The sequence below is a fragment of the Bos indicus x Bos taurus genome, chromosome 16 (genome assembly GCF_003369695.1).
Source record: "Bos indicus x Bos taurus breed Angus x Brahman F1 hybrid chromosome 16, Bos_hybrid_MaternalHap_v2.0, whole genome shotgun sequence".
Lineage (NCBI taxonomy): Eukaryota > Metazoa > Chordata > Mammalia > Artiodactyla > Bovidae > Bos > Bos indicus x Bos taurus.
The window spans coordinates 53112623-53128222 of NC_040091.1; the positions used below are offsets into that span (position 1 = coordinate 53112623).

Sequence of the window (15600 nt, forward strand, 5' to 3'; positions counted from 1 at the left end):
GGGGGAAGCATAAAGCTAGAGGAATTAGTCTCTACCTAATTTCAAAACTAATTGTAATTAGTTGCAATTAATCAAAATTGGATATTGGCACACAGTCAATTGCCCATATGAAGACAAGAAAAAGATAACACATAGACTGATGGAACAGAGAATCCAGAAATAGGCTTACTCTCACAAATATGCCCGATTGATTTTTGATAAGATGCAAAAGCCATTCAGCGGAGGAAATCACAGCATTTTTTAATAAACATGCTAAAGGAAGTGGATATTCAAAGGAGGGGGTGAACACCCTTGGCCTAACTCTCACATATTATATAAAAATTAATTCAAAGATTATCCTGGTGGTCCTGTGGCTAAGACCCCATGCTTCCAATGCAGGGGGCACAGGTTTGATCCTCCTGGTTGGGAAAGTTCCACATGCCACGTGGTGAGGCCAAAAAAAAAAAAAAAAAAATTAATTCAAAATGGATCACCAGCTTAAATGTAAAATATGAAACTATGAAACTTTTAATAAAGAAAATATGTTTTAACATAGTCAATAATAACATAATATCTGTGTATGGTGACAGATGGTAACTAGACTTATTGTGATCATTTTGTACTGTTTAGAAATATTGAATTACTATGTTGTGTACCAGAAATTAACATACAGTTGTAGGTCAACTATGCTTCAAAAACAAAATCATAGAAGAAGAGATCAGGTTTGTGGTAACCAGAGGCAGGGGTGAGGAGAGGAGGCATTGGGTGAAAGTGGTCAAAAGGTACAGACTTAATAAGTCAGTAGTAGGGATGTGATGTACAACATGACTAAGATAATAAACACTGTTGTATATTATGGGGTTCCCAGGCGGTGTTAGTGGTAAAGAACCCACCTGCCAATAAAGGAGACCTGAGACTTGGGTTCAATCCCTGGGCTGGGAAGATGCCTTGGAGGAGGAAATGGCAACCCACTCCAGTATTCTTGCTTGGAAAATCCCATGGTCAGAGAAGCCTGGCCAGCTACAGTCCAGAGGGTCACAAAGAGTCGGACATGACTGAAGCAACTTTGCATGCATGCACGTTGTATATTATATAAGAAAGTTAACAGTGTAAATTCCAAGAGTTCTCATCACACACACACAAACTTTAAATTTTATATCTATATGAGATAATGGATGTTCACTAAACTTATTGTGGTCATCATGATGTATATAAATCAAATCACTATGCTGTACACCTTAAATTTCTATAGTGCTATATTTCAATTTATCTCAATAAAATTGGGAGGAAAATAAAAATTAAGAAAGCAGGAGAAATTCTTAGAATCTAGGGCAAAGAGATTTGATATCAAATTCATGATCCATGAAAGGATAAATTGGTAAGTTGAATTTCATCAAAATTAGAAACTTTCATTTTGTGAAAATCTCTGTTAATGGGACAAAAAGACAAGCTTCAGACTAGAAGAAAATATTTGCAAATACAAATTCAACAAAGGACTACAGTCTAGAGTTTATAAAAAAACTCTCAAAACTCAATAGCAAAAACCAAACAATCCAGTTAGAACCTGGACAAAGACAGGAGCAGACATTTCAAAGAGGATATGCAGATAGCAAATAAACACATGAAAAGATTTGGATCCATAGCCATCAGGGAAATGCAAATCAAAGCCACAATGACAATAAATAGTGACAACACCAAATACCATTCAAAGACGCAGAGAAAGTGAGTCACTCCTACACTGGGAAACACAGAATAGTCCAGGCACTTTGGAAGACAGTTTGGCAATTCCTTAACAACAAAAGTAGGCCAGGAACTCAACAGTTGCACTCCCAAGAATTTACCCCAAAGAAATGAAAACCACATTCACATAAATACCTGTACACAACAGTTTCTAGGAGCATTATTCATCATAGTCCCCAAACTGGACATAACCCAGATGCATTTCAATGTGTGAATGGTTCTACAAACGGTGATCTACACATACCATGAAATCCTATTCAGCAGTAAGAAGGAACAAACTACTGATTCACCCAACAAGCTGGATGAATCTCCAGAGAACTAAGCTGGATGAAAAAAGCTGATCCTCAATGGGTATATACTGTAAATAAATGAGTATATAAATGACTCCATTTATAGAACATTCTTGAAATGACAGAGATGGAAAACAAGGTCATTCTCTGGGCTGTGTAATTGTTGCAGGGAAGGGCCAATTCTGACTCCATGTTAGATCTGTTTCTTTTACTCTAACTTTGCTTCCCAAAGCAAAGTTCACTAAAAGGATACTGTTTGTACTCAATGGTCTGCCTCAGGGAATGCTGCCCCATAGCCTGAATATTAAACCAAAGTGCCTTTGTTGATGAGCCTGTTCACTTGTGGATGGCTACAAGAAGGAAGATTAACACATCCCCTCCCCAGGGTTTGCCATTCTAGGAGATATTTGCAAGGTTAATAGCCTTTTTACTTTATTTCCTCATCTCCCACAATCTCTGTTCTATAAAAGACCCTGGCATCCTGACCCTGATAAGATGGTTTCTTTTGAGACATTAGTCTGCCATCTTCTCAGTCTGCCAGCTTTCTGGATAAAGTTGTATTTCTTGCCTCAACATCACATCTCGGATTTATTGGCCTTTCGTGCAGCGAGCAGAGCAAGCCTGGACTTGGTAATATAAATATTACACCATAGTTACCACTGAGGGAAATTAGGCAAAAGATACTTGGAGTCTTTGTATTATTTTCCTACAACTACACATGACTCAGCAATTAATCTCAAAATAAAGTTTAACTAAAAATGAACTGAACCCCATGGGACTTCCTTGGTGATTCAATGGTTAAGATTCTGTGCTTCCAATGCAGGGAGCCAAGGGGCCCCAGTTCAATCACTGGTCAGGGAACCAAGATCCCACAAGCTGCAAGGCATGGCCAAAAAACTTAACAAATACAAGGAGGTCATCACTGTGAAAGCCAGGACAATGGTTACTTTTGGAGGGAAAGAGGGCATCTGGGATTGGGACTGGGTGACTGGCAAAGTTCCGTTCCTGTCCTGGATGGTAGTTAGGGGGGAATTTATATTATTCACCAAACTATACGTTGTTCTGTGTGATTTTTTTTTTTTTTTTTTGGTATTTGTGTTTTGTTTTACAGTAAATTTTAATAATAAAAGATAACAGCTTCTCTGTCTGGTTGCTGATCCAGAAGTTACCAAATGTGGGAGAAGTGGCCTAGCCAATCTGCTATCAACAGGCAATGGGAACAAATAATAAGCACGTATCATCAGCCATGAGTGGCTTCCCAAGTGGCTCAGTGGTAAAGAAATTGCCTGCCAATACAGAAGACGCAAGAGATGTGTGTTTGATACCTGGATCAGGAAGATCCCTTGGAGTAGGAAATGACAACCCACTATGGTATTTTTTGCCTGGAAAATCCCATGGACTGAGAAGCCTGGTGGGCTACAGTCCATAGGGTTACAAAGAGTCGGACATGACTAAGCAACGGGATACGGCAAGCATCAGCCACTAAGGGTTTGTTTGTTGTGCTTAGTCGCTCAGTCACGTCCGACTCTTTGTGACCCCATGGACTGTAGCCTGACCACAGGGATTCTCCAGGCAAGAATACTAGAGTGAGTTGCCATCCCCTCATCCAGGGGATCTTCCCAACCCAGGGATCGAACCCATGTCTCCTGCTTTGCAGGCAGATTGTTCACCATCTGAGCCACCAAAGAAGCCCAAGGGTTTATTTGTTACCACAACATAAATAACCCCGACTGATGTGCCCATAGTGGGAGCGTGCACAGGTAAAAGTTTCTGGACTTCAGGACTTAGGCATGGGTTACAGTGAACTTGGCAAGGAACAAGCCATGCATCCTTGGGGAGGCCTTGGAGAGATTAATACAGCAAAGCCTCAGATTAATGTTCTCTGTACACCCTGAGGCCCACACCAGCTCTACACTCAGCTCTCTCTTCTGTGGACTACAGTCATTTCCACTGTACAGAAGAGACAGGCACAGAGAGGTTCAATAACTTATCAATGTCACACAGCTGGTTGGTGGCACAGCTGGTTAGCTAATGCGTTTACATAAAAACTTGAAGGATTAGGTACTAAAGAGCCCATCAGTGACAGGATTTCTTGGAATTTTCTCTAGTTTTTCTCAAGTTACTAGTATAATTTCTAGTTAAGAAATAAAAAATTTCTCGTGGCTCAGTGGTAAAGAACCCACCTACCAATGCAGGAGACATGGGTTCAATCCCTAATCTGGGAAGATCCCACGTGCCATGGAGCAGCTAAGCCCATGCGCCACAATTACTGAGCCTGTGTTCTAGAGCCTGGGAGCCACCACTACAGAAATCTACATGCCCCAGAGCCCATCCTCTGCAACGAGAGAAGCCACCACAGTAAGAAGACTGTGTACCGCAACCAGAGGGCAGCCCCCACTGAGTGAAACTGGACTAAAAAAGCCCTTGCAGCAACAAAGACCCAGCACAGCCAAAAATAGAAATAAATTAAAAAAATTTTTTAATTAAAAATTCAGGACTTCCCTGGCAGTCCAATGGCTAAGACTGTGCTTCTACTGCAGGGAGCAGGGTTTGATCTCTGGTTGGGAAACTAAGATCCTGCATGCTGTATGATGTGGCCAAAACAATAAAGAAAAATAATATTTGTTTAAGGAATCACAGAAGCACTGACACTGTGCCTCAGTGTAAGGTAGCACACACAGGTTAAGCATTCACTAGGAGCTGGGCACACCCCAGGCCTAAGAAGTCCCAGAGGGACGGAGGGCCCACAGTACAGGCTGCCCTTTCCTGGGCTTCCATGTGAGCATCTGTGAGCGCCACACCCCTGCTTTCTATCTCTCTGCACCTTAACCCTGCCAGGAGCACCTAACAACAGCACTTAAGTGAGATGCAGCAGACATGGGCCACACAGCAGCTGGCATGGACGGGCTCATTCAGCTTTGCCCAGGGAGGGGCAGGGGGCCTGCAGCTGCAGAAGCCCTTCCCTGCCCAAGAAGGATGGCATTTGTAACATGCTGCCAGCTGAAGCCCAAACTGCTCCATTCCCTTGCCCCTCTGTCAAGGAATACTTCCTATCAGAAGGCGAGGTGGTTTAAAAAAATACTTACTTACACGTAAAGCAAAGGTCAGAGCCACAACCCTAAGAAGCAGGCAGGCGTCAAGAGCCACTTATACACTCTTTAGAATCCTCAGGGTCCCACTTGACATTTGGTGACCTTCGTGTCCAAGGCTCAAGCTGTAATTAAGAGCTGGCAGGGGGGAGTCCCTGCCCCGGCGGCTGGGCTGAGGGCCAGGGCTGGCTGGCGAGTGCATGGTGACCAGCTGGAACCCCCGGCCAGATGACTCAGAAGGCAAGGGCATCATGGAGGGCCTCAGCCCGATGAACAGGCTTGCCCGGTTTAGCAAATAAGAACAGAGAACACTCAGTTCTACATTTTCATTTCAGATCAAGAACAAAAAAATGTTTTGTAGAAGTAGGCCTCCTGCAATATTTGGGTAGTTACACTTTAAAAAGTCACTCCTTGTTTATCTGAAATTCAAACATAACTGGACAGGCTGGACCTTATCTGGCAACCCTACCTCTGAAGCAATGGTATTTAAGAGAAAAATCCCCTCATTTTCCCCTCTTCCCACAGAAGCAGGCCATGGTACAGAATCAGGCAGAATGTTCCACCCACCTTAGAGGCTGCAAACCAGCCTTTTTACACACCTGGTTTCTATTCCCAGCTCATCAAGGGCTCCTCTAAGGACACTTTACCCCAGCAATACCTCTCAATGGATCCTCAGTGAATCCTAGGGGCTTACTGGGTGTTGGACATCATAGTCAGCAAGGAGATAGACAGGTAAGGTCCCACTGCCCCCATAGTGCTGAAACTCTAGAGAAGCTGAGAAACTAGAGCATCTCAGGCAGTGGAAAAAAGACCAAATGACTGAGCAGTCAGGGAAGGAAGCTGCAGGGACGATATTTAGGCTGAGAGGCATATGGCTACTGGAGGGAAAATCAATGCTGGCAGAAAGATTTGTATGTGCAAAGGTCCTGTGGCAGAGGAGAGCTTATAGAGGCCAGGAGCAAACTGAAAACTGCTATGGCTGGAAGAGATAGCAGGGAAAGGGAGAGCCTTGTGCAGGGGGAGGCTGGGGCCAGAGGGGTTTCTGAACTAGAAAGGAGTTGGGTTTTATTCTAGGTGTTCAAAAATCCTTGGGGGTTTTTAGAGGGACATGATGGAATTCAGAGTGGTAAGCACAGCCCAGGGAACACACACAGTATCACAGGCTGCCAAAACAGGGCTAGGAGGAGTCAGGTAAGGCATTTATGGTGTAAAATCTAAGGAGATTTGTGCTGTCACAGCTCACCAGCGCCCCTCCCCAAGACCCTGCATGGAAGTCCATAACCAGGGAGCACCTGACCTGGAGTGACGTCCCCTGCCTCACCCTACAGTAAACCTGCCCGTTATCTGACCAGCCACTGGAGTAGGAGGGCAGACCAGGAAGACAAGAGACAAAATTAATTCGCGCTCCAATCCTTTGACAACAGGTTGCAGGGTCGGTTTCCCACCTGGCTGGGCGCGTCCTGCCCCATCCTCACGAGCAAGGGCGTAAATCGGGGCACACTGGGGCCAGGGCGCCTTCTAGGGCACCGTCTCCAGCACCTGGGGGTCAGCGTTATCAGCCCAACCGCGGAGAGGCAAGGCTGCTGGGGCATTCTGAAATTTCTAGACCCCTGGCCTCGTGGACTTCTGCTCCCAGGGCCCAGCGGGTCAGGGGGCGCTGGGCGTCTCCCCAGACCACTGCTTCTCTGCTGTCGCCTTACACTGAGGTAAGGGTGCCAAACCTCTGTCTTCGGAACGGGGAGCTTAGGAACTTTCCTTGAGCCCCCGGCCACGCAGCTCTGTGGCCTCGGGGCTCCTTTGACCTTAATCAGCGGTAACTGGAAGCACCTGGCTCCCCGGGCCCTGAGCCGCGGCGCGTGGAGGGCCCCCTCTGCTGGCGGCTGTCAGCATCACAGCCTCGGGGGCGCTCTGGGTCGCGGTCGCCGGCTCCCACCTCGCGGACGCGTAGACCTGGGTGGACCCGCTTCCAGGAGTGGTGACTCCAGCCCTCGCCAGAGTCTCCCCCACCATCCCGGAGCGTCTGGGTCTAACCCATCCTGGGAATTCCAGATAGTTCTCGTCCCTCGTGCCGCAGCCAAAGGCGGCCGCGCGATTTCCCTGTTTCCTGATTCTGTCCCCAGCAACGCTCTGCTGTTGTTTCTCACCGGACATAGGTGGACGGCCAGTTCCAACACGATCTGCAAAGCTCCTAGAAGGAATCCACTTCTGGAGCAGGTCTTCCGTCTCCCAGCAGCGTCAGGTATAGCCTGATGCTCCAGGAAATCATCAGAGATTGATGCTGGTTGATGCGAATTTGAGGCCCCAGTGGCGCCCCTGAGTCCCCGGTCTGGCTGAGGCTGAATGATTATTTTCAGTTCCTGCTATGACCCTAGTCCTTGACCTCTGTGGCATTAAACTTGGTGGGACACGCAGAACTTGCTGCCCATGCAGGAGGCCCAGACCCATCTGAGCATTCTGATTCAGGGGATGTGGGGGATGGAGGCTGAGACCCTCTTGTTTATCAGCCAGGTGATCCCGGAGGTTAGTACATTAACTGACCTTAAAGAGACACAGCCGTAGCTGATTTATACCCATTAGGACACAGGAAGGTGGGTACAGTGGTCAGTCCCTCGTACAGCAAACAAGGGACAAAACTGAAGTCAGTGACTAACCCAAGGCCACACGGCCAGTAAGGACTGGAGCTGAGATTTAACCCAGCCTGGGGACCTCTGAGCCTGTGCTTCTAAACCCTCACATCCTATGACCACATGTCTGGGTTGGAGCAAAGTTCCACAGTTGATTCCTGTGTAATGGGGGATTCCTGTGTTATGGACCAACCTCCATAGCCGTGTTTCCACCTGCAGGTGTCTTGGGGAAGGGTGGTGGGTAGGAGCAGTAAGGGGAGAGTGAGAAATAGTGAACGTTGGGTCGGTAGGGCCTGCATCCATTTCCTGACCTACACCTGCCAGCTGTGTGACCGTGGATAAATAGCCTATCGTGAACCTCTGTGTCTTCTCTATGAACTGGCTATTGAGGTACCATGCAGCTGGGTAAGTGACAGGAGAGGGGAAGTCAGGGCACGTCTGGCACGTGACAGTGAATAGTGCCCATGGGTGACAGCCCTGTGCTGGGAGTCGGAGGCTGGCTCAGATCCCAGCTGATATTGAACAGGTATGAACTGAGTTGCCTGCTTTCAGGGTGCCATTTGGTACAAGAGACCCTAGACCTGCCCCATCCATGTCAAGGTTTACTAGAATGAGAGGAACTATGTGTGTGAGGGTATGTGATGGAGCTGAAAAGTAGTCCATTAATGAATTCTGTTGTTATTCCTTATTGCAAGGCTATTTGCAATTACTAAGAAACCATGAATCTTTCTAAGGCCCGATGTAAAGATTAGGTAAGGAGAACAGTCAAGGTCTGCAAGAGTCCTCCTCCAGGAAGCCCTCCTTAATGCCCCAGGTTGGATGAGGAGTCCCACCTCTATGCGCCAAAGCACCCAAGGCTGAGCTCGGCACCAGGCCCTTTCATATCGAAATTGCCTCCTTTCTCTGCATCTACTCCCCCGCCCCCTCACCCATGACTGCTGTGAGTCCTCCCTTAGCCAGGCCTGTGGGAAATTTCTCTCTGCTGGTCCAGCCCAGGGGTCAGCCAAGGTGGAGAAGCCTGTGTGCATAGATTTCACCTCACTGGGAGGTGCCACTGTGTTTGCTTTCTAGATAAGTTTCTTTCAGAGAATGAAAAGTCATGTGTGAGGGTTACTTTGTGTCAACTTGAGCAAGCAGTGGGGTGCCTGGATGAACCATTGTTTCTGGGTGTGTCTGTGAGGGTGTTTGTGGGTGAGATTAGCACTTGAATCCCTGGACTCTGTAAGAACTCAGTAAAGTAGGTCACCCTCCCTGGTGTAAGTGGGCTCATACAATCAATCCACTGAGGGTCTGAATAGGACAAAAGGCCGAGGAAGGAGACATTCACCCTTTTGTCCTGACTCACTGCTTGAACTGGGAGTCACACCATCAGCTCTCCAGGTTCTCAGGCTTTGGGACTGAGAATAAATCACACCAGCAGCTGTCCCAGGTCTCCTGCTTGCAGGGGGTAGATCACAGGATTTCTCAGCCTAATACTTTGGCTACCTGATGCAAAGAACTGACTCATTGGAAAAGGCCCTGATGCTGGGAAAGATTGAAGGCAGGGGAAGGGGATGACAGAGGATGAGATGGTTGGATGGCATCACTGACTCGATGGACATGAATTTGAGCAAGCTCTGAGAGTTGGTGATGGACAGGGAGGTCTGGCGTGCTGCAGTCCATGGGGTCGCAAAGAGTTGGACACCACCGAGTGACTGATCTTCTGAGCCAATTCCCATAGTTAATTTTATATATATATATATACACACACACACACCCACCCACCCACCCACACACACACCATTGGTTCTGTTTCTCTAGAAAATTCTAATTTCACATCTTTTTAGAGAAAGTGTTTAAGTGAAAAGACAGAAATCGAGGCTCTTCCTCCTACTCCTCTGCAGTATCAGGGCATGGGCCTCCATATGGGGGCTGACCTCCTACCATTTACCCACCCCAAACCCAAAATAAGCACCAAACCCAAGGTGCTGATCTCTCACCTTCCATCAGAATTCCCCTCCAGGCCCTGTTCAACTCTGCTAGGATGGTTAGCTCTTCAAAAGAATTCATTTGTATTGACACCCACGAAGATGGCAAAAGTTAAAAAGACAATGACTAGGGATACCGTGGAGAAATTGGAATTCTGATACTGCTGGTGGGAATGTAAAATAATGCCGCCACTTTGGAGAAGTTTGGCAGTTCCTCAAAATGTTAAGTATAGATTTACCATATGACCCACCAATTCCTTCCCAGCAATATACTTTAAAAAAATAATCCACACAAAAACCTTTTTAGAAATGTTCATAGCAGCATTCTTCTTAATATCCCCAAAGTGGAAACGACACAAAAATCTATCAACCAAAGAATGGATAAATAAAATGTGGCATATCCATATAATGGGGTATTTGGCCATAGAAAGGAATGAAGTCTCAAGACATGCCACAACCTGGATGAACGTTGAGAATAAGCAAAGTGAAAGAAGCTGGTCACAAAGACCACTTTTCGTATGATTCTATTTACATGAAATATCCAGAATAGGTAAATCTGCAGGGAGAGAACGCACATTTGTGGTTGCCTGGGGCTAAGGGCTTGGAAATAAGAAATAAGAAAGTGACTGCTATTGGGTGTGGGGTTTCTTTTGGGGGGGTGATAGAAAATGTTCTAAAACTGATGATGGCGATGGCTGCACAACTCTGTGGATATACTAAAAATGATGTATACACATAAATGGATACATTGCATGGTATGTGAATCTGAGCTCAATGAGGCTGCTTAAAGAAAAGAATATGTCTGCAATCACAGGAGGCCTTTCTAGTCTCAGCCACATGGCTTATCAACTCACTGGCTGGCAGGTGGGAGAGGGCCATGAATGTAGAGTGAGCTTCCTCACCAGCCGGGGTATTTCCACGGGGAGCTTCCTGGAAGCCTTAGGTTTCTCTAATGGCTAGAATGGAACCTTGGAGGACCCCCAGCCACTCCCACCCCTCAGCCACAGAGAACTCCAAGTACCAGAACCAAAATGATCACGCCCACACCTGTTCCTCACAATCTCGCCTCACACTTTTATTGTTAATTTTCTTCACATGGCAGATAAATTAACTTTCATTGTTAATTTTCTTCACATGTCCTCTTCTGCAATCCAAACCCATGCTCGAAGACCATCACTGACCAGGAAACACCGCTTTTTAAAAAACAAAAAGACCAACCCACCCACCCCCATTTTCATGATTGGAACATTCGTGAAAGTTCTCCTGATAGTCTGAGGGTCGGAGGATGACCAGCACGTTTGCACATGCAAAAAAAAATGAGTGCCCCCCAGCCCTCCCACCACATTTTCCAGAATTTTCCACTGGCTGAAGGCAACTTTCCAAGCTTTGGGTTTGTGGGCCTTCCTCACTGCTGAAAGGAAAAACAAACCCTCAAGAACTGAGAGGCTGGGGTACAGTTCACGAGTGTCAACATGGAGGGGACAAAATTGTATCGTTAGGATAAAAAACGGCCACAGATTTTCATGCTCATGAGGGTTAATTTTAGGAGCGGGCTAAAGGATTCCAGTTTGTGAGAATTTAAAACAAATCACGGTCTGTAGCTGGGTGGGTGGGAAAAAGGATGGGAACAAGCCAACGATCAGCACTTTTCTGCCCACGTGAGGCTCTCACAAAACTTTCCTCCTGGACCGTTATCAGACCCCATGCTGCAGCCAGTCGACGGATTCATTAAATAACACAAGTTATAAAACTTTAAAAATGGGGCATTTACAGTCAGGGACATAAATACGTGCTTTTAAAAGTGTCTACATACATATTTACAGAGTTGCAAGATCAACCATAATAGCCCTGAAAAAAGTCCCTTTTTTTTTTTTGCATGACCATTCCTACATACTCTAAAGGGTCCCCTCTTTCCACTTTGGGTCTGGCGCATCACCATCAAAAATGGGGCTGAGAAGACAGCGCCAAAGTGGTCTCAGACATCCTTGTCTGGGGTCTGCCCCAAAGGCACAAAACCCAAGACCCTCACTGAACTGGGTCCAAACTCCTAGCTCAGCTCACCCGTTTCTCCGAGACATGGACTGCTCCATCAGAGACGAAGCCAGCTCCATTGTTCCCTGGCAGGCGATGGACGGTCTCCGGAAATCTCTTCCCCCCTCCCCAGCCCCCCAACCCCCAGGCTTTTTAATCGTCCAACTTATTTTTCATTTCCCAGTTTCTGTTTGTTTGTTTCCCTTTTCAGCCAATTTGAGAAGCTCAGACACTAAAGGTGTTGATGGTCCCACCAAGTGAGGCAAAGAAGTACACGAGGAGCTCACCCCCTGCCCTGACCAGATCCCTTCCTGTCCTCTGCCTCTCCCACAGGAGGAGTCTGATCTATAAATGGAGACCAGGACTTTTTCCCGGACGCCCAGGGCCTGACGGATGAGAATGGCAAATCTGGAAACAACTCAAGAGCCAGCAGCTCAGATTGCTCGCTCAGGCAGAGAGAAAAGTCTTCCAAGTGCAAGGGCCAAGGGGGATGATCAGCGAGGCTCCGAAGTGTCTACAGGCTACAGATTCCCAGAGACATTAGGGGTGAGGGAGGGCAGGGGTGGGGGGAGATGAGGGGGGCCGTGGAGGAGGGGGCGGGAGCGGAGCTGGCCAGAAAGGGAACTTGGCCTCCTCCTGAAGGCCTTGCTTGGACAGGGCTGGAGCTGACCCCCGGGGCCAGACCCAAATCCCCGCCGTGGCAAAAGACAACCGGAGAAGCAAAAAGCAGGATCAAGGAGCTCTTGAAAAATTGCATAGTAGGAGGGGACCCTCCCAACAGGAAGGCTGAGCTGCAGGTCACGGCCCGGGACAGCACCCAAGTGTCATCCTCGGTGCCGAGTCAGCTACTTTCCAGCCTCCCTGGGGTTCAGGACCCTCGTCTGAAGACCACAGGCACACGCATACGCTCACACACATATACACACGCACTCCTCTCTCGCAGGCTCATGGATCTGGAATAGGTCGGTACTTCCTGCAGGGCAGAAGGCCAGTCCCTTTGGCTTCACTGACTCCAGGTCACTTCAGGTGCTGAGGAGAAAAAGAGAAGAAAAATAACAATGACGGCTACATATTCTAGAGCCTACCTCTTTGAGCATGGTCCCTCTACTGAATTTTTCTAGTTAAATTATTTTCGGACGTATACCACCTGTACAGAAAGAGCACGGCTTGATGAACTGTTAGTGAACACACCTGTGTGACCAGCACCCAGATGGAGAAACAGAACATGACCGAACTCCCATCAGCCCCACCCAGGCACCTCTTGAGGACACCCGCCCACCCTCACCTCCTAGAATAACCACTCTCCTGACCTAATTACCATAGATTGCTTTCACCTGTTTTTATTTATTTATTTACTTGTTTTGGGCTATTTTTTATTTCTTTATTTATTTACTTATTTTTGAGTCTTCAGTGCTGCAAGCAGGCTCTCTAGTTGCAGGGAGTGGGGGCTGCAGTGAGCAGGCTTCTCATCACGGTGGCTTCTCTTATTAAGGAGCCTGGGCTTAGTTGACCCGCAGCCTGTGGAATCTTCTGGGACCAGGGATCAAACCCATTTCCCCTGAATCGGCACTTGGATTCTTAACCACTGGGCCACCAGGGAAGCCATAACCCATTTTTTGACTTAAATAAATGGACTCAATTGGCACATGTGCCTTTTGGGTCTGGCTTCTGCATGTTTTGGAGAGGCACCCACCTGAGGATGCACACGCTCATTGAGCACGTGGCCCTGGTTCTTTCAGTCTATGCTATGGATTCTGGTACAAGGTCAGGCCACTTTCATCTGCCTAGTCCACTGCCCATGCACAGATGGGTGGTTTCTAGTCTGGGGCCATCATGAGTAATGTCGCTAGAACATTCTTACATGTGTCTAAAAGGCATGTATGGTGCACATGTGTATGTATTTATGCCAAGAGGACATGCTGGGCAGTAGGGTGTGCGTATATAACATATGAACATGTGGTACACATGTGTATACACTTCTGCTGAGTGTACCCCTAGCAACATAACCGCTGGGCCCTGGGAAGGCATAGGTACAGCATCCGCAGATACTGCCAGACAGTTTTCCAAAGTAACTGCGCTGTCACTTCATTCATGCTAACACACTAAACAACCCTGGTGGCAGGTGACACAGATCCCCGTTTCAATGAAGAGACAGGCTCAGAGAGGAGAAGGAACCTTTACAAGGTCAGTCTGATGAACAGAGACAGGGTCAAGCCCTGTCCCGAGCCTATGTGCGCCCTGTGTCCAGAGGGAGTGGCTTACCCCTCATCCTGCCTCCAAGAAAACCCTGGTTACGGTACTTGGCACAGAAAGCCAGGCCCATGAGTGACTGTTCAATGACATTTATTGCCCAGGGTTGACTATAAGCCTAGGGTTGGGCTCGGCCAAGTTCAGGGGCTCAGGTCTCTCATCCAGTGGAACTGGTCATCATTTACTATTACCACTACAGGTACTATCTACTATTGCTATTACTACTACTGATAATAATACAATAATTCAGTGAAAAGAATAATAATTATATCTCTGATTTGTAGGAAGACTTACTACATACCAGGCATACTAAGTGCTTTCCATGTGCTAACTTTGCAGTCCTGACAATATAACCGTGAGAGAGGTATGCTCATCCCTTGCTATCCACAGGGGATTGGCTTCAGCACCCCTGTTGATGTGTGGCATGTTTAGTCATATCCAACTCTTTGAGACCCTATGGACTGTAGCCCACCAGGCTCCTCTGTCCATGGGATTCTCCAGGCAAGAATACTGGAATTGATTGGCATTCCCTCCTCCAGGGGATCTTCCCAACCCAGGGATCGAACCCATGTCTCCTGCATCTCCTGCATTGGCAGGTGGGTTCTTTACCACTGAGCCACCTGGGAAGCCCTCAGAACCCCCAAGGATACCAAAATCCACAGATGCTCGAGTCCCTTATATATAGGGGTGTAGTGTGGAATTTTGTTAACCCAATTTACAGATGGGCAAATTGAAACAAGAAGTGAAGTACCTGCCAGGATTATTGGAATGGTGATTCAACTCCATGAAGTGTGCTCCTATGTCAATTTCTACTCCCCGCAGCCACAGACCCTTTGACAGGGCTGGAGAGAGAGCTGCTCCTGGTGGCGCTAGGTGCCTTAGAGAGAGGGAGCCTCCTTCCAGGTGGAGGCCAGCATGCGCCCTGCCCATCTGAGCAGGAGCAGCAGGAGGAAGGAAGGCAGGCCAGCATGCAGCAGCCTGTATTCCCCCTGGCCAGGTGTGGCTCATTTATGTGAGTTTCCTGTGGGTTGTCAAGTGGGATCCATACAAGAAGCCATCTTGCCAGCCCCCGACCTGAAAGGCAGCCCTCCAGGGAGGAGACCACAGCAGCAGACTGGACCCCTGGGACTGGAGCTGAAGGACAGCTGGCCAAAGCTGTGCCAGAGGGAAGTTCACCTCTCACGGAGACCCTCCACCATCCATTCCCAGGACCCCATGGGAGGGCCAGCATCAGGAAACCTGCCCCAAGGCCAGCAGTCTTAGCTAAGGAGCAGTGACAGCCAGGAGGAGCATCATATGTTGACCAGACAAGTGAGAGGTGCCAGTCCCTGTCCCAGACAGCTGCTCCTAGTCCCTACCCTGGGCAGCCCCTCCTAGACCCCTGGGCACAAGTCTGGCTGGTGCCTAGGACTGGAAAGAGACAGAGGTGAAACAGGATGTACAGTGGGAGCTTCACGCTGGGCTAGGCAATGTGGCACTTTGTTACACCTGGAAGTGAAAGCGTTGGGCTCTGCCTGAGACATCATGAGAACACGGAGGAGGCGGCAGTGGAAGGCAGGTGCTGGAGAAAAGCCAGGCTGCTCTGTGCTGGTCCCTCACTTGGGTCAGGCTGTCCAGTAGGCTGATCACA

General features: G+C 47.8%; 1 protein-coding gene across 3 annotated transcripts in view; it reads right to left on the minus strand.

Moving 5' to 3' along the window:
• Positions 1-10739: 10739 nt before the first annotated feature.
• Positions 10740-15600, minus strand: part of PRDM2 (PR/SET domain 2) — a 132985-nt gene continuing 128124 nt past the window's right edge. For all 3 annotated transcript variants that reach the window (XM_027565350.1, XM_027565345.1, XM_027565347.1), the window contains one exon: positions 10740-12749. In XM_027565350.1, the coding sequence (XP_027421151.1) occupies positions 12743-12749 (7 nt within the window). In that variant the 3' untranslated portion in view covers positions 10740-12742. The remainder of the gene's footprint in view (positions 12750-15600) is intronic.